General features: G+C 39.8%; 1 protein-coding gene across 1 annotated transcript in view; it reads left to right on the top strand.

The window, feature by feature from the left end:
- The window catches only part of LOC126419875 (ankyrin repeat domain-containing protein 50), a 513285-nt gene that overhangs the window by 463259 nt on the left and 29650 nt on the right, over nucleotides 1-20376 (top strand). The window contains exons 22-23 of the mRNA XM_050087125.1: nucleotides 334-480; nucleotides 5961-6113. Of these exons, the coding sequence (XP_049943082.1) occupies nucleotides 334-480; nucleotides 5961-6113 (300 nt within the window). The remainder of the gene's footprint in view (nucleotides 1-333; nucleotides 481-5960; nucleotides 6114-20376) is intronic.

The raw sequence follows: 20376 nt of genomic DNA, 5'->3' as shown, positions 1-20376 counted from the left end.
TTCTAGCTCCCCTCTGCAAATCAAAAACAAACAATTGAACATCAAAACAGAAGAACAGCAAAAAGCGAAATGCTGAATACGAAAAATAAAAAATCTTTAAACACTCAAAAATGGTATGTTCTAGAACATTTTGAAAGGTATATTCGGGTTCTATACACCAAAATACATACTAGTAAATATATCATATCCCAGATGCAAAATGGCTGTTGACTAGTGTACTTAGCAGTGTAATGTTTGATCAGCACTGGTTTCGCATGTACTCTTGATTGTATCTGCAGTTAACTGTGTGCTGTACACTCGTATCCTATACAGCAGCATAACTTTGCGTTACAGGACTGCATCCCCAATGGCAGACTCGCAAAGTGACACGCACATGAGGATAATTCTTGGTAAAAGCTCAAGCACTGAGGGACGAGGACCTCCAAGTCTTCTGTCATCTCAGATTGCATCTGAATGCACAAATTCCAAGTTTGGTGGTGGGTAAGTTGCATGTAATGATGGAGATACAACTCAGGACTGTTGTGGTCGTAGCTGGCCTGTAGATGCCTGAGTAGAAAGTGTACAATGCTTGAGGCCAGGCCACCCACCCCACATGGGTGTGCTGCAGTTGCAGTCATATTGGAGTGGAGGTGTGGACACTGCGTTTCTTCTTCCTTGTGGAGAAGGTGGCACAGCCATGTTGCTAGTAGCCAAAATTCTGCACATTTGTGTTTATCTACATCTCCACTCTGCACGCCACCTGACAGTATGTGACAGAGGGTACTTCTGGTATCACTGACCGATCCCTTTTGTTCCTTTTCCACTTGCGAATGGCTCGTGGGAAGAATGAGTGTTGGTAAGCCTCTACACTGGTTCCATTTTTTGAATTTTCTTATTATGGTCATCTCATGAAACATATGTAGGAGAAAGTAATATGTTATCCAAAGCTTCTCGGAGAGTACTCCCTCCATTCCCCCACCCTATATAATCTGTCTCTTCCATCAGTTTTACCTAGTAAGGGTCTCAGACTGATGAACACTACTCAAAAAGCAGTCAAACAAGCACCTTGAAAGCCACTTCTTTAGTGGTTGAATTAAATTGCCTTAAGATTCTTTCTGGGAATCTGTCTGGTACCTGATTTTCCTACTATTAGTTTTATGCAGCCATTGCACTTAAAGTCGCTCTATATAAATGCTCATAGATATTTTGTGATGGTTACTATTTCCAGCAATTTGTCATCAATAGAGTAGTTATACATTAGTGGACTTATTTTCCTATGAATACACAATGTGTTATATTTCTTTAAATGCAGCGTCAAAGTCTGTGGACTGTTCATCAAACCTCTGTAGGTCATTCTGCTGTCTTCTGCCATTGGTACCTTCTTATAGACAGCTGTATCATCTGCAAACAGCTCAAAAGAGCTTCTAACGCATTCTACTAGATCAGTTTCAGCTCTCTGAGACTGCAGATGTGTGTGTAAGTTGCGCTTGCATTAGTGTGTGTGTGTGTGTGTGTGTGTGTGTGTGTGTGTGTGTGTGTGTGTGTGTGTGTGTGTACTGCTGGCAAAGGCCTTAATGGCCGAAAGCTATGATTGTGTGAATCTTTTCTTGTGCCTATCACGGCTCAGCATCTGCGCTATATGGTGAGTAGCAACTTCCCTTCTCTCGTAGTGTTACATTCCATCCTGGATTTTCCATTGTTTGATTCTACTAGATCATTTATATACATTGTAAACAGTAATGGTCCACACTATTTGCAAGGAAGTCTAGAATCCAATTACAAATCTGGTCCGATACTCAGTAAGCTTTTATTTTTTCACTAAACGGCGAGCAGGGCACTGTCGGGTGTTTTATTGAAGTTGAAGAACATATCATTAACTTGAGTGCTGACGTCTGCTGTGTTTTGATCTTGTGGAGGACCAGCATGAGCTGAGTTTTGCAAGGTGTCTTTCTGTGGAATCCGTGTTGAATTTTACAGAGAAAACTGTTGTTCTTAAAGTTTGTCATAACACATTTGCATGAAACAAGTTCTATAATACTATAACAGATTGACATCAATGATAGAAGCCTACAATTATGTGCATCTCCTACAACTCTTTTTGAAAACAGGACTGAGGTGCTTTCTTCTTTTCCTGTCCCTATGTACCCTTTGTTGCTCCAGTGACCAATGATAAACTTCAGATAGAAGGGGAGCATGTTCTTTCTCTTGATCTCTGTAGAATCTTGTAGGTATGTTATCTGGCCCTGACACCATTCCACTGCAAAGCAACTGTACAAGGGTGTAAAAAAAACCCTTCACCTTGGGCGGAGCTTGTGTAGTATGCATTTCCGCCACTAGATGTGTATAGCGCAACTCATTGCTAATTATGATTGTTTTTGCAAGCACTGTTTTGTTCTTTATGATGGTGAGTTTAAGTGAACAACATGCAGCTGAAACTGTTTTAATGTTGTAAACAGCTTTCCATGATGATACTATGGGAAAAACTCGAGTGTAAGAGAGTGATTTGCCCAATTTAAAAATGGTGACATGTTGATCGATGACAAACGTTGTTCTAGACTTCCATAAACGGCCTGAATTGATGGAAATATTGAAAAACATCCAGGGCCTGTGTTCACAGACCATCGACTGACAACTGATCAACTGTCAGAAATTGCACGACAGTGCTCGTTTAAGACGACCCAATTTGTGGCACTCAGGAGACTGGTTCCACTCAGGAGACTGGTTCTTCCACTATGACTACACATGTACACAAACAGCCATCTCTGTTAGCCAGTTTTTGGCTAAAAATGTCATGGTTTTGTTGCCCCATGCACCTTATTTGCTTGACCTGGCTCTGTGTGGCTTTTTCATATTTCAGTGCGTGAAAGTGGGCATGAAAGGGCACCAATTTGACAACATTTAAGAAAGTGTTTTAATGTTTAACATTTAAGAAGTCAAGAAAAAAAAACAATGGAGGAGCTGTCACCCATTTCTAAAGATGACTACCAAAATGTTTCAAACAGTGGAAGCACCAGTGGGGTAAATGTATTAGTTGTAATAGAGAGTATTTTGTACCACCTAATACTTTTTTTTTTTTTTTTTAATGTCCAATTTCAATATTGCCATATCAAAATTTGTATGATAGTTGCATGGTGGATCCATATAATGATCTCCTCCAGTGAAATAATTTTGGAAGATCAAATTCATTATTTCAGCCTTGTGGCTGTCATTCTCCCTTTTAACAATATTTTACTCTCTAAGACATTAAATGCTTCTTTCATTGCTCTCATTAGGATCATTTTTGCTTTGTTGAGCTTTTGTTTGGCAGTTAGGTTTTGATTTCTCTTGAATCTGTGACAAATCTCTCTTTGTTTACATACCAGTTTTGTAACATGGCTCATAAACCATGGTGGGTCTTTCCCATCCCCTAACACCTTGCTCGCAACACATTTGTCTAAGGTATATTGAATGATGCTTTTGTATTTTTTCTATTTGTGCTCCACACTTTCATCCTTGGTACTGAAATGTTTGATTTTGTCTATTCATATACCTTGCAATTTGTTTGCTGTCACTCTTACTAAGTAAAAATATTTTCTTATCATTGTTAACATTCTTTGCAGCACTGGTAGTCATAGATACCTCCTCTACATTAACTGATTCAAGAATCTTCCAGATCTGTTTATTACTGTGGGATCTAAGATGTTACCTTCACCAATTGGTTCTCTAACTACCTGCTTGTGTTAACTTTCAGACAAGACATTAAAAATCATGTTACATGAATCCCTGCCTCTGGCTCTGGTACCAGCTTTGATAGCTTGACTCTCCCAATCAATACCTGGCAGGTTGAAGTCACTCCTATTACAAAAACATGATCAGGAAACTTATTTACCAAATTCTGCAAGTACTCTCTGAAACACTCTACCACTACAGAGCCAGACACAGGTGTATAAAAGCATGTGATTACCATTCTGACCCATCTTTGATGCTTAACTTCACCCAGATTAAATGACATTCGGGATCCGTGATAACCTCACTAGATATTACTGAATTCTTCAGAGCATTAAATACTCTGTTGCCAGAGCAGTAAATATGCTGCCGGCATTGGTAACTAACCTATTCTTATGATAAATATTCCAATCTGAATGTATTTAGATGAGGAAAGATTAGTTTTAGTACATCTCTACATGAACACCACATGTAGGAGGGACTATGTCTTCATTCTTTAACAGACAGTCTCAGGAAAAAATATATAATTGTGGTCAAGCCCCAACAAAATGACTCCTGTAAATATTACAGCTATCAGAAAATGTCTCCTGAATAGAGGGAATTGTGTTGATATAATGGGAAGGGAGACAGTTACATTAATAAATGGTTCCTGGTGATACCTGTAAAATGGCTTAATTCCTTACATTTCTAGGCGTGTGATGTAATGTCAATCAAGTGTCTATAAAAAAGTAGTTGGCCATTGATACTCTGAAACTCGTTTTTTCCTTCTCAGTCATCTTATATAGGTATGTGATTGTGTGATCTTTCAGAATTGTCATTTACAGATCACTAAATTTAATGAATATGAAATGGTGGTATTGTAAGCTGCAGTGAGCTCCGATCCCTCCATAAGTTAAAAAGTTTCTTTGCTGTTTTGTGAGAACTCTGATAATAAAGATTCTCCTTTCTGCAAGAGAAATGATGTGTAGAATATCCATCAAATAAAGTTAGGATATATTGGTCATACACATCAACAACTCCATTCAAGAACATATCACTGAAACTTCAGCACAGTGTGTTACAAAATAAGTAAGATCTTGTTCCTAGCTGTAGCTTCTTTGGTACGTAGTTGTTGTGCTTCCATGAGAGTTGGCTACTGTTGATGGGCTGTAGCAAGACTAACATGTGCCTCTTGTTTTCTAACTAAGGATAGCTTTCCACCATTCAGATTTAGGTTTTCCTGCATTATTTGTAGGCAAATGTCAGGATTTTTCTTTCTAAAGCCTAGTTGAAATTCCTGCCCCATCTTTATCTTCGGGACCGATGACCATCGCAGTCTGGTCCCTTTAATCCCACAAACCAACCAACCAACCATCCTTATCTTCACTTTTGTAACTTTACAGTATCAACCTACCACAATGTCAACGTCCATCCGTTTTTCAGCTACTGAGTTCATAGTGAATAATGATGCAGTCCCAATTTTGGATCCATGTGTGTTCACTTTACAAAAACATGATATTTAGCCTTGTCTATGTAGGTAAGTCAATCTGACAACCCTGCAGCATAAGCATAGGAACCAGTTGTCATTGGTTGTTATTTGTGGAATAATGTGAAGCCATTGAAGTTTAACTTTAGAAATGCAGCTTTTTGGGTACATCATAATGAATTGTGGCATTTGTTATATTTGGTTGTCTTTGCTCTACACGATGAATTTTTCAGATTTCTTGCAAAACATGTCTGGCAATAATGGGATCTCTGTCCAATTCAGAGTGAGCTCACTGATTCTCTCTCTCTCTCTCTCTCTCTCTCTCTCTCTCTCTGTGTGTGTGTGTGTGTGTGTGTGTGTGTGTGTGTGTGTGTGTGTGTGTGTGTGTGAGAGAGAGAGAGAGAGAGAGAGAGAGAGAGAGAGAGAGAGAGAGAGAGAAATTACTTGATAACACACACATAGACATGCATTTAAAAACTTTTTTAAAATTGTGTTCAGCTATGTCAACATCATTACAGCACAGTTGTTTCAAAGATAATGCTGTGTTTTATAATTACAGATACTTAGCAGTGTAGTGTTTGATCAGCATTGCAGAAAATTTTGTACTGTGGTCGTCCACCTCTGTAGAATTGAACCATGATGAGTAAGACCGCTTCAGCTTTATGAAACTAGTTGCACCAGAAATAAAGATTTATCATATATCTGAAGTGGCCTTTTTCATCATGATCATTGGTTTCACATGTACTCTTGATTGTATATACAGTTCAGACTCTGCCATACACTACACACTGACACCACTTTCCTTTTATAGGAACGCATCCCTAATGGCAGACCCCCACTTTGCACGTGACACACACATGAGGATAATTCTCGGTAACAGTGCGAGTGCTGTGGGTCGAGGGCCTCCTGGTCTTCTGTCATCTCAGGGTGCATCTGAATACACAAATGCCAACTCTGGTGGCGGGTAAGTTGCATGTAATGGTGGAGCAAGTAGTCATATTTGCTTTTGTTTGTCAAATTTTCAGTTTGTAAAGTCAAATAGTGAGCAAAATTTGAGGACTTAAGGATGATTCATTTTACAGTACAGATCTGTATAGCTAGTTTTTTGAATGTAATTAGTTCTGTAGTGCTATATGGCTAAAGGACTTTCTTCCTTGCAGCTATTTGACTTTATCAAGGTATTTAGAGTTTGTGTATGTCATTATTATTAATGAGTGTTTAATTCAATGTTTTAAAATATTTTTGGTTATGTTTAACTGTGGGTTTTTGATTCCACATATGCTGATTTTTAATATTTCATTTATAGTAACTGAATCGTGCCCAGACTGTAGTACTAAAATATATTTTTTAATGACATGTTGGAGTTCAAATCATTTGTACCCTTCTCAGAACCTTGATTTAGAAAAACAACTGAATGTCAGTCATCAGGTCTCCTCTAAAAATGTTAATTTCAGTTAAAGAGTTATATGTAGTAAATGATTATACATAGTATTTTTATGTCATGAAGATCAGAGGACACACTGTGTTTGATTTGTCTTAATCTTTAGTACACAAATGATTTACACTCAGATACTTTGGAAAGTAAGAGCTTAATTATTGTGATGTGAATAGATGAATTTACAGACGCTAACTAAAAGAGAATGAAATACTTGTAATTTACAGTTGTTTGAGGGTCATGGTGTGTGGAAATGTCAGATAATCACATTTGAATTTTTTTATTTCTTTACGTGTTGTCAGAAACAATCTGAAAAGGTAGTTTGGGTGTTACAGGATAGGTTGTGGTGAGAAATATTTTTTAAGAAAAAGATTTGAGAACCGTTATTGAGTTAGAGTTAATTGGCAGGCCACTTGAATTTTCACACACAATAGCCTGAATAGCTGTGATAATTAACTCGGAGGTGACAGAACATATTGAATTTTTTTCTTAAAAATTATTTCGCGGCACAGCCTACCGTCCAACATCCTTACAGGCTTTTCAGACTTTCTGACCACCCTATATAATATTTCTTGTAAAGAGGCCTCCACTAAACTTTTCCATGCATTAGAATCTTCAGCTATGTGCAACTGTGCATGTTTTTCTATGTCATCTATTCACCTTTAATCTGGGCACCTCTCTTCCTTCATTTAGCATCTGTTCATCTGGTTACATGTTTCATCCATCTCCATTATAATCATAATTGTCTTCCACTCCAGACTGTTTCCTGATCAGTTTGATTGTTTTACTGTCTTTCTTCATTCCATTGCTCTTTGAGCAATCCTTTTTTAAATGTCTTTTGCTTTAAAAGTCCGTTCCACTATCATAAGCCAAAACTGGGTAATTGATTTTTATTATAAATTCTCCAGTTCAGACATTACTTAATTCAAAAACCGTGTTCATTTTTCCAAATTCTTTCCATGCATTTTTCACTCTTATATTTATCTGCCAGTTTCTGTCTTTGACTTCTGATATGCTAGTTTCAAAACTTAATATTCATATTATTTTCCTTTTCGTTGTGTTCATTGTATTTTTAGTGTCATTATAATTCATTTTCAGTCAAACTTCCCAATACACTCTATGAAGTTGTTGGAAGAATAAAGAGAATCACCTGCCATAAGGTTGATGCTTAAAGCAGTAACCAGGCACGTAATGTAGATTAAGCTTATTGTTGTGGCGTAACAAGACAGCTACGCCACACTGAAGTAGCCGAAAGGCACGCGTAATCTCACTTAGGCTAGAGAAAGGTCTGAAACAGGATACGTAATAAATGGTAGCAAGAAAAGTACGTAGCTGCTATTATACTTAACTTTTAATCCTTGTTGTATACATCGTTCTTGATGAGACATTTCATACGATAACTATCAAACTATGTAAGGCTAATGGCGCCGTGCTAGGTCGTAGCCATGGACTTAGCTGAAGGCTATTCTAACTGTCTCTCGGCAAATGAGAGAAAGGCTTCGTCAGTGTAGTCGCTAGCAAAATCGTCGTACAACTGGGGCGAGTGCTAGTCCGTATCTCGAGACCTGCCTTGTGGTGGCGCTCGGTCTGCGATCACACAGTGGCGACACGCGGGTCCGACATGTACTAAATGGACCGCGGCCGATTTAAGCTACCACCTAGCAAGTGTGGTGTCTGGCGGTGACACCACATTCCTCCCCCGCAAATCGGCGAACGGTCGTGTTATAAGGCTTCCGCCCGCCGTGGGGAGGACCCCATGTTGACGTATGCGATGAGGTGGGGAGCCTAACAACAGGCGAGGCTGTGCCACCCGCACCCAGCCATTCGGTCCGAGGGGAGCTAGGAAACGCCTGAAAACCTAGTCCAGGGTGCACTTCAACATGCAGTGTATGCGCCCGTAATGAGACAGGAGGGGCCGAAGGGTTGACCTCCATTGCGTCGGGATACCCGACGCGCAATGACATCATGTGGTCCGGAGCGGGCAAGAGTTCCATGGCGGAGGACAGCTGGTCACGGGACGCGATCGGCAGCGCGTGACCCAGGGAGGCGCTTGGTGGCTGCAGCGAAGCATCCAATGCGGGCGGCGCCGGCTGGAGGACAGGCGGCGGCGGCGGAGGCGGCGGCGGCGGCGGCAGCGGAGGCGGCGGCGCGTCGCCATGGGGCAATATGGAAGGCATCGTCGGTAACACCTGGGGATGAGGCGAGCCAGTAGATGGGTCCCCAGGGCGCTGACCGGACGGCACCGTCGCTGAAAGCAGACGGGGAGCGGCAGAACCCGTGCGACGACAGAGGCGCAGCTGATTGAGATGCCGACGCACCTCACCAGAGGCCCCCAAAACCAAATACATCGCGCGGCCAAGGCAGCGAAGAATGCACCCTGCGAGCCAACGCCGTGAACCGCGAGAGTTGCGGTAGAATACAATGTCGCCTGGAGCAAAAGCAGAAGTCTGCCGCTGCACTGGAACCTGATGCGGCGGATGCAGCAGAGACATCAAGGTTCGATGAGGACGACCGTGGAGCAACTCAGCCGGCGAGCGACCATCTCGGGGCTGAGAGCGATATGATGACAAAAAGAGCAACAACGCGTCCTCCCGAGAATGTGACTCTTTCAACTTCAACATCTGTGACTTGAAAGTCCGGGCCAATCGTTCAGCGGCACCGTTTGACTGAGGCGAAAACGGCGCGGATGTCAGATGTTGAATACCATTGGCCTTGCAGAATGACTGAAATTCCGCGGACATGAATTGTGGGCCATTGTCAGAAACAATAGTCTGCAGAAGACCTTCAATGCAAAAGATAGCAGACAACGCTTGGATGGTGGCAGAGGACGTCGTGGAAGACATCCGGACAACAAAAGGAAAATTACTGAAGGCATCTACCAGAACCAACCATCTAGCATTCCAGAATGGACCAGCAAAATCGATGTGCAAGCGTTGCCAAGGGGAAGTGGCTTTTGGCCATGCAAAGACTTTCCACGGCGGTGCGGATTGTTGTTCGGCACACGCAATGCAAGAAGAACACATATTCGTAATCACAGCATCGATTCCGAACCAAGTACAGTGCTGACGAGCAAGTTGTTTCGTTCGCACTATACCCCAATGTCCTTGGTGAAGAAGCCGTAAGACAGAGGACTAACGAATGTGGGACCACGACTCTGGACTGATCATTATCAGAACGCAACAACAAAACACCACATCGTACAAAAAGTCTCTCCTTGTGAGCAAAAAATCAGCAACGGATCCTCTATCCGAGACTTTGACAAAGGCTATTGCGTAGCAACAAAACGCAAAACCGTAGCGAGGACCGGGTCAGCAGCTGTGGCTGTAGCTACACGACGAAAATCAATCGGAAACGATTCGACCACTTCATCGGTTTCCGCATCAAAGAACATGCAAGCAAGTTCGGAAGAATCGAATGTTTTATCCTCCGCAACAGGCAAACGGGACAACGCATCAGCGTTGCCGTGCTTAGCAGTGGACCGATACAAGATATCGTAATGGTACTGCGAGAGGAAAATAGACCAGCGAATGAATTTCTGCGCTGTACGCGGAGGTACAGGCTTGTTCGGATGAAAAAGCGACGTCAAAGGTTTGTGGTCTGTGATGATGGTAACGTGACGACCATACAAGAAATCATGAAACTTAGTAACACCAAATATGAGAGCCAAAGCTTCTTTCTCTATCTGCGAATAATTTCTTTGCGCAGACGAGAGCAATTTGGACGCAAAGGCAATAGGGCGATCATGCGACCCATCTTTGTGCGCAAGCACAGCACCGATCCCGAAATCCGATGTATCTACCATCAACAAAAGGGGTTTCTGGGGATCGAATGGCGTAAGGCAAGTATTTGAAAGCAACGCCAATTTCAACTGGCGAAAGGCGCGTTCGCATGCCGTCGTCCAGACGAACGGAACACTTGTACGGCGTAAGCGATGAAGCGGAGCTGAAAGGGAAGAGGCATTGCGCACATTCACTCACACCTTGTGATTCTAAATCATGTAATGTTCTTGCGACCTCATCACGTAATGCGTGGGGAACATTGCGCGCTCTGAAAAATTTCGGTTGCGCGTTGACTTTCAGTTCCTAATGTGCTTCATAGTTCTTAGCGCAACCAAGGCCCGGTGCAAAAATGTCTGCAAATTCTTCACACAGACGAAAAACACTGTCTGAAGGCACAGTCTGATTCACTGATAGGACCTGATTTAATATAGACATGTTAAACAACTGAAATAAATCTAAACCAAACAAGTTGACTGCAGTAGAAGAACGAAGAACGTAAAATGACACAAGTTTTGTTTGTCCCTTGTATGTTGCAAGAAGAGTGCACTGTCCTAACACAGGGATCTGCTGTCCTGAATATGTAGTGAGCTTAACAGTTGCGGCACGCAACGGAGGTTTGCCCAGTTGTTTGTACGTGTCGTGATTGAGCAATGAAACTGCAGCTCCGGTATCGAGCTGGAATGGTATGACCTTGCCATTAAAGTCCAAATCTACAAAAAGTTTATTGTCCTGCTGACGACAAGAGCGACTGTCTCGTGCAATTTGAACTGACACAGGCACAGCATCACTTGCTAATTGACGTGATTTCCAGCGACGTCGACGCACACTTTTTGTGGGACGAACACAGTCACTGTTAGAGAAAGTGGCACTGGACGAAGTGGAATTAACTACATGAATGTCCATGGGCGAAGGTTCACGAGCCGGAGTATTCTTGGTTCGATTCCGGTGCGAAGCAAAAGGCCTGGAATGATTATGATTGTCGGATCGGAGCTTTTTCTGGCAAACACTTTGAACATGTCCTTTCTTAAGACAGAAAAAGCAAATACCTTGGCGTGACGGGCAATTGTCACGCGAATGTCTAGTAGCACACTGCGGGCATGATTTCACTGCAGTTGTACGCTGGCGCGGCACACCTGGTTTAGAGCGTGGCGGCAGCTGCGCGGACGTGCGCGAGGGCAGTTTACCGGGCCGCGCAGTGCGCCCGGCGGGCCGGTTAATGTGACACACGGCCGGCGAAGTTTCAAATGATTCCTGAGCAAAGTCAAGCGTGTCTTGTCTATCCAATATGTCTATCACATGCTGAAAGGAGGGATTAACTAGTTTCAAAATTTGCTCCCATATACGAACATCAGAAACGTTCTGTGCAATTGCATCACGTACCATTGTATCTGAATAAGGGAGTCCACATTCACACTCAAAAGCACAATCCCTTGTAAGGCCTTGCAAAGTGGCAACCCACTCCCTATTAGTTTGACCGGCCGTATGTTTTGTACGGAAGAACGTATACCTTTTTGCAACAACATAACTGTTTCTTTGAAATAGGCGTCCAATGCCGACAAAATTTCATCGTAGGACAGTGTTGCTATGTCGCATAGGGGAAATAATTTCACTATCACACGGTACGTTTGCACCCCTACACACGCCAATAAATGAGGCTGCCGCTCGTTACCTTGAATTCTGTAGGCGGCGAGATGAAATCCAAACTGGCGTGACCATTCCGTCCAGGATTCTAGCGCCGCGTCAAAACTGCGAAACGGCGGTGCAACTGCATGTTATGGCTGCGGTAGCGATGAAGCGGCGGCTGCCGCATCGGTTTGAATGGCACGTTGACCCTGGACGAGCTGTCCAAGGGCATCCAATAACGCCTGCGTCTGCTGATTCTGCAAACGATAAAATTCGGACAGTACATTTGGCGAAGCCATGACACAAGTAAATGTAAGCAGTTAGAAAGAACAAGACCCTTTCCGTTGCCTCGTCGCCAACTGTTGTGGCGTAACAAGACAGCTACACCACACTGAAGTAGCCGAAAGGCACGCGTAATCTCACTTAGGCTAGAGAAAGGTCTGAAACAGGATACGTAATAAATGGTAGCAAGAAAAGTACGTAGCTGCTATTATACTTAACTTTTAATCCTTGTTATATACATCGTTCTTGATGAGACATTTCATACGATAACTATCAAACTATGTAAGGCTAATGGCGCCTTGCTAGGTCGTAGCCATGGACTTAGCTGAAGGCTATCTAACTGTCTCTCGGCAAATGAGAGAAAGGCTTCGTCAGTATAGTCGCTAGCAAAATCGTCGTACAACTGGGGCGAGTGCTAGTCCGTATCTCGAGACCTGCCTTGTGGTGGCGCTCGGTCTGCGATCACACAGTGGCGACACGCGGGTCCGACATGTACTAAATGGACCGCGGCCGATTTAAGCTACCACCTAGCAAGTGTGGTGTCTGGCGGTGACACCACACTTATAGCTAAGCTTTTGGACAGTACCCTTTCTCAGAGCTAATAAACAAACAGTGGCATTTTTCCAGTGCTGCGTGTTCTGTTTGCTTGTTAGGTCTTCATCTACATTTACGTCTGCACCTGTACCATCTACATCTGCATCTGTGCTCTGAACCATTGTGTAGTGCATGGTAGAGTGTACACCATTGTACTTCTAGTTACATTTGTGTATGGAGTGTGGGAAAAATGACTGCTGAAGTGCCTCTGTGTATGATTTCTAAGGGACTGATATTCCTGAGAAAGCTTAGCCACAAGCTCAACCATGTCTGTGTGCATCTACTGCTCAGCATCGTAACTATTTGTTGATAGATCATATTCATTCTTTCTATTCCATCCAGGACTTTTCAGTATCATGCTAAGGCTGCAGCTTTATTTTTCTTGCTGTAGTATTGGGGAATAGTAATTACTTTATTTCATAGCTATTAAACTCGAGGCAAATATTCAACTGAATATTTGATATTCAATACATTAACTGAAATATATGTATAGTATGAAGATAGTTTTAATACACAGCTACTCTCTGTGGAAGGCCTCTTGGACTTTGCTGATAAATAAGCAGTGAAGGTAAATATGTTAAGAATTGCAGATGTAGTTTCTGAGAGGTTTTAGTTTCAGGAGTCTAGATATTTGGGGAAAACAGTTTTAAGTATAAATTTTCTTGTCTTTTGTTTATAAATACCTTGAGTCATTTTACATCCTTGAAGAGTCACCTTCCTAATGGGTTGTATGGAGCATGATGAATGAATGAAAAATATTGTTAGATAATAACTGGCTACTGACAGTGGAACTTACACAATCTGTTGTAGGTCTGAAATCAAGAGGAATATTCATCATTAATAATACTCCAGTTAGGTAGGCATTTATGCTATGAAAAATGTTCTGGTCCACACTATAGTGACCCTAAATAAGAAACATGAGGATGCTATCACTCTGGATGAAACAGTGTCATAAATTTAACCGTTGCTCAGGGAGTGAAGCAGAAAAAGATACATTGGCCTTCACGTCATGCATGCGCTTTTATTTCATTATTAATAACTTAAATTTCTTTTACTGGATTGTCTTCACAAGGAGTTTACAACATGTAGATTTTGCGTTATGGTGAAAAGGCTACAATCTGGCTCGGTCACGTCTGCTTAGGAGGAGAGGGTGACAGAATGAAATATGAAGTGTCAAGATCTGGTGTTATCAAACAGCTGTTTGGATGAGATTTGTCATTTTTTAATGAACGGAAAGGAATAAAACATAAAAAGGAAATATTCTGTATAAAAATTCAAAATATTCCAGTCATACATATGTCTCAAAGGCAGTAAAATACTGTCTGTTGGCTCCATTACCTTGCACCAGTCTAAAAGTCATTTCTACTAATTGTAAATATAAATAATCCATCATTGAAACTTACAAATATATGTATTCTTTGCTGCCATGAGGCACCAGATTTCATTCAACCAATGAGTATTTAGGTAAAGAGAAGATTGTTCCCTCTTATTTTTGTGCTACTTTTCCTAGGTTTCCTTTCTTAAAATTTTTTTTTTTTTGTACTAGTTCTGAGTAGAAAAGTTACATAACTAAGGAAATGTAATGATCATACTTATATTGGGAACAATTTTACTTTTACCTATACAAAGTGCTGAAGCACTAATTCAGTTTTCATACATGAATTTACCACACTAATGCTTTTATAAGCAGTCAAAATTCCTATACAATATCGGTTGGTGGAAGTTTAATTTGAGGTACATTTTCAATATTGCCAGGTACAAAATATGGAATGCTGGGATGCTTCAAAAACATGTCAAGATAGGCACAAGATCATCACTTATGAAGGCAACAGCAAAAGTCTGGCTGAAACACAGAAAAAGGTAAAATACCTATCGAAACACATTTTCGTCTCCCCCATTTGATACAGATAGTTCCTACCAATTCAGTCCTGAGGTTTGTCAATTTTCAAATGGAAATGTTTGTTTTATAACAAAAGGTGGAAATCTGTTAATGAAAAATTTAATCTCCCAGATATATAAAAAATATATTAAATGTGTCATCACAGTAAATAGCTTTTACTGTTTCAATAAGATTTATGTTTTGAGTAATGATGTGGGTATGATAACCACAACCAGTAAATTTGTGAGATATACTGTGATTGCAACATAATATGAGTATCAGAATATCAAATACATATTACTCCTTTAAACATGAAACAACAAACATTGAAAGGAAACACTAGTTTTTATTATGTGTTTAGTTACTGAATCGCAATTTCTGCTGAAAATGAGATGAAATAAAAAAAAAATAAAAAAAAATATTTACCAGGACCTGTTCATCAGTGGAGATGGTGTTATACTGCACAGTGTTACATAGTGGTCATAAGTGATTTGACAAGCATGGGATGTAATGACAGGATAAACGATTGATGGGTAAGAAAAATAAGAATTTACATAATGCAAATAAAGGTATGGAATGCCGATATCTACAGTTATCAAGAAATTAATAAGAAAAAAATTATTTACATAAATGTGCCAATTGCAGTAAGGTCCAGAAATGTATGATAATGTTGAGAACCAAGTGGACTTTGTTACAGATTTGATTGAGGTGTAAGTGCTTTAGGATGAAAACAATATGTGACAACTAAATTAAAAAAGAAAGAGCAAAATGAATGAAGATAGTTTCGGTAGAGGCAATAGTCTTTGTATTCATAAATTGAAGTTTCCCGTTCGCTTCTGTTTGTATGTATGGGCTAATCTCAGGATTTTGACTAATATATTGTTTGATTGGTGAGGAATGTTAATGTATATAATTTATAAATGTTTCATGGAAATTGGCTGAACTGTGATTAATTAAAATCCACTGTCACTGCAAAAAATGGATGTATTGCCATCTTGTGGTACCAGCCAGTGGTACAGACACCAGGAGAATTTGAGTCAGGCCTGGTGGTCTAGAGTCTGTCTGAAAACTCAGTCTTTGAACATAGCATTCACCTGTCAATGATGTGGACATTGCCATATGTGAAATGTGGTTTGGCTTCCATGTTAAACTGTAGGTCACCTTTCCCAGTTAAATAATTGATTGGGGAGACAAAAAGCAGTGAAGTGATGTCCAGTTAGAAAGATTTGCATCGGGACATTGAGGGAAATGAAATTATTATTATTGTCTTTCCTTTCTCAGACCTTAGGTTTGGTTCGGAATGAAAGTGATCAAGCGTCACTTCCTTTTAACTGTACGGTATATGTTACATTGCGTTTAGGAACTTTCGGGTAATTGAACATGTATCAATAATTACGGATTTCTGAAGTTGTATATATAAGTTTGGATGTAGCTGTATTGCATTGATGTACTGGTGGATATTGCGTGGTATGACTCCTGTAGTTGAAAGTATAATTGGTATGATGTCAACTTTATCCTGATGCCATATGTCCTTGACTTCCTCAGCCAGTTGGATGTATTTTTCAATTTTTTCTCCTGTTTTCTTCTGTATATTTGCTGTATTGGGTATGGATATTTCAATTAGTTGTGTTAATTTCTTCTTTTTATTGGTGAGTATGATGTCAGGTTTGTTATGTGGCGTTGTTTTATCTGTTATAATGGTTCTGTTCCAGTATAATTTGTATTCATCATTCTCCAGTACATTTTGTGGTGTATACTTGTATGTAGGAACGTGTTGTTTTTAAAAGTTTATGTTGTAAGGCAAGCTGTTGATGTATTATTTTTGCGACGTTGTCATGTCTTCTGGGGTATTCTGTATTTGCTAGTGTTGTACATCCGCTTGTGATGTGATCTACTGTTTCTATTTGTTGTTTGCAAAGTCTGCATTTATCTGTTGTGGTATTGGGATCTTTAATAATATGCTTGCTGTAATATCTGGTGTTTATTGTTTGATCCTGTATTGCAATCATGAATCCTTCTGTCTCACTGTATATATTGCCTCTTCTTAGCCATGTGTTGGATGCGTCTTGATCGATGTGTGGCTGTGTTAGATGATACGGGTGCTTGCCATGTAGTGTTTTCTTTTTCCAATTTACTTTCTTTGTATCTGTTGATGTTATGTGATCTAAAGGGTTGTAGAGGTGGTTATGAAATTGTAGTGGTGTAGCCGATGTATTTATGTGGGTGATTGCTTTGTGTATTTTGCTAGTTTCTGCTCGTTCTAGAAAGAATTTTCTTAAATTGTCTACCTGTCCATAATGTAGGTTTTTTATGTCGATAAATCCCCTTCCTCCTTCCTTTCTGCTTAATGTGAATCTTTCTGTTGCTGAATGTATGTGATGTATTCTATATTTGTGGCATTGTGATCGTGTAAGTGTATTGAGTGCTTCTAGGTCTGTGTTACTCCATTTCACTACTCCAAATGAGTAGGTCAATATTGGTATAGCATAGGTATTTATAGCTTTTGTCTTGTTTCTTGCTGTCGATTCTGTTTTCAGTATTTTTGTTAGTCTTTGTCTATATTTTTCTTTTAGCTCTTCGTTAATATTTCTATCATCTATTCCTATTTTTTGTCTGTATCCTAGATATTTATAGGCATCTGTTTTTTCCATCGCTTCTATGCAGTCGCTGTGGTTATCCAATATGTAATCTTCTTGTTTAGTGTGTTTTCCCTTGACTATGCTATTTTTCTTACATTTGTCTGTTCCAAAAGCCATATTTATATCATTGCTAAATACTTCTGTTATCTTTAGTAATTGGTTGAGTTGTTGATTTGTTGCTGCCAGTAGTTTTAGATCATCCATGTATAGCAAATGTGTGATTTTGTGTGGGTATGTTCCAGTAATATTGTAACCATAATTTGTATTATTTAGCATGTTGGATAGTGGGTTCAGAGCAAGGCAGAACCAGAAAGGACTTAATGAATCTCCTTGGTATATTCCACGCTTAATCTGTATTGGCTGTGATGTGATATTATTTGAATTTGTTTGGATATTAAGTGTGGTTTTCCAGTTTTTCATTACTATGTTTAGGAACTGTATCAATTTAGGATCTACTTTATATATTTCCAATATTTGTAGTAACCATGAGTGGGGTACACTATCAAAAGCTTTTTGGTAATCGATGTATGCGCAGTGTAGCGACCTTTGTTTAGTTTTAGCTTGATATGTCACCTCTGCATCTATTATCAGTTGCTCTTTACATCCTCGTGCTCCTTTGCAACAGCCTTTTTGTTCTTCATTTATAATTTTGTTCTGTGTTGTATGTGTCACTAGTTTCTGTTTAATGACTGAAGTTAATATTTTGTATATTGTTGGTAGGCATGTTATGGGGCGATATTTAGCTGGGTTCGCTGTGTCTGCTTGATCTTTAGGTTTCAGATAAGTTATTCCATGTGTAAGTGTATCAGGGAATGTGTATGGGTCTGCAATGTAACTGTTAAATAATTTAGTTAGATGTGAATGTGTTGAGGTGAACTTCTTTAACCAGAAATTTGCTATTTTATCATTTCCAGGGGCTTTCCAATTGTGAGTAGAATTAATTGCTTGGGTGACTTCATGTTGCAAAATTGTCACTTCAGGCATTTGTGGTATCATCTTGTATGTGTCTGTTTCTGCTTGTATCCACCGTGCATGCCTGTTATGTTGTACTGGGTTTGGCCATATGTTGCTCCAGAAGTGTTCCATGTCTGTTATGTTTGGTGGATTGTTTATTTCAATGTGTGTGTTATCTATTGTCTGGTAAAATTTCTTTTGGTTTGTGTTGAATGTTTGGTTTTGTTTCCTTCTATTTTCACTTTTTTTGTATCTTCTGAGTCGTTTGGCGAATGCTTGTAATTTCTGCTTCTTTTCGTCTAATTGCTCTGTCGCTTCTTGTTGTGAGATTTTACCTAACCTTTTTCGTTTTTTTTCCGAGATTTCATTTCTTATAAATTGTGTTAGCTGTCCGATGTCTTTTATCAGTTTCTCTATTTTGATCTGTAGCCTGTGTTGCCATGCTGGTTTTGTGGGTTTCTTCTGTGTGTTGGTTGGTTCTGATCTCTGCCTAGTGTGTATATTTAGTGTAGTGAGTGCTCCTATATATACCAGTAGTTGTAACTCTTCCATAGTTGTGTTTTCATTTATTTTGTTGTGTATGATTGTGTTGATAGTTTTTATTGTTGTTTCGACTTGTGGGTTATTTGGTGGTCTATGCAAGAATGGTCTAATGTCTGTATTTGTGTCTTTGTATTCTATATATGTTAGCTGAAATTTTTCTTCTATATGTAATATCTGTGTCACTTTGTGTTCTATTTGTGCTTGTTCTGGTGGCTGCCTTAAGATTTCGTTTTCCTCTGATTGTTTAATTGGTGCGTGTTGTTCTTTGTTTGTTTGCTCTGGGATGTTTGAGTCCATTACTGTATTTTCTTCTTCTTCTGATTGCACATTATTTTGTTCCAGTATTTGTTGTACTTGTTGTTTGATGTTATCTAATTCTGACTGGGGTATCCTGTTATTTTTTATTATTACACGGATCTGATCAGCTAGTCTTTGTTCTGTTAAAAATTTTAATTCTGGGTATCTGGTAATAAATGTTGTGTATACTTGTGATCTGTATCCAGTTGTGTTGGTTCCTAGGTTTGTTGCTTGGTAATAACAGAACATGAGGTGTCGATTAACTTCATCTGACCATCTCATCCTCTGTCTTTGTTTTCCTTCTAGGGTGGTTGCAGGGAGCATATCCTGCAAAACACCTCTATTTGGATTTAAATCATTTTCCAGTTGGCTAGCAGTGTCGTTACCATTGTGGGCAGGCATAGGGTTCAAGCGTCGTCCCAGACCATGACGGTGCTTGTCCGAGGCTTCTTTAGTTCTGTCCTGAACCAACTAATCACACTAAAAGGGGGGTTAGCCCTATTAGTGGTTTGTTCTTTTCGTCGCCTTTTACGACTGGCAGAACATACCGGAGGCCTATTCTTTTCCCGGGCCTCCACAGGGGTTATTATTGTTATTATTATTATTATTATTATTATTATTATTATTATTATTATTATTATTATTATTATTATTCTTACTCATCTGTGGAGCAGCTGCTGTAGGGTTTTGATACTTGTGGCAGATCATCTCACCAACATATGAGTGACCACAGAGACACAGTTTACACTGTTAGGGGGTTGCAGTCAGGCAGTCCATTAAAGCCTTTATGTGCTGCAGTATGCCACCAAGTAGTGTGTGCTGCATTAATTTTTAAGTTTATATGAAAGTGATGATATTCAGTACATAACATTATTCCCCAATACCTCTATGCAGTACCCCATAAACGAAATTACTGCTACATCAGTCAGATTGTCTGGTCTTAGATATTTAGTACCATCTGTGTAAAGCCAAACTGGGTTGCTAGTAATCTGTAATAAATATTCTTCACACACAAAACTGAAATTAATAGCTGAGATACTCCCCATCACTCTTTTCCATATGAGAACATAAATTCTTTCTTTTGCAGAGATAGCAAATGTGAAATAAGGCATGTGGATGATTAGTTAGCTAACTTGTCTGTGGCTACCCCATGAAGAAAATTTAATAAAACATACATGAAATGGTGAAAAATTGGGAACATA

Source organism: Schistocerca serialis, chromosome 9 (genome assembly GCF_023864345.2).
Source record: "Schistocerca serialis cubense isolate TAMUIC-IGC-003099 chromosome 9, iqSchSeri2.2, whole genome shotgun sequence".
In the NCBI taxonomy this organism is placed as follows: Eukaryota; Metazoa; Arthropoda; class Insecta; order Orthoptera; family Acrididae; genus Schistocerca; species Schistocerca serialis.
Note: the sequence above shows the minus strand (reverse complement) of the source record. Positions and strands in the feature narration are given on the sequence as shown.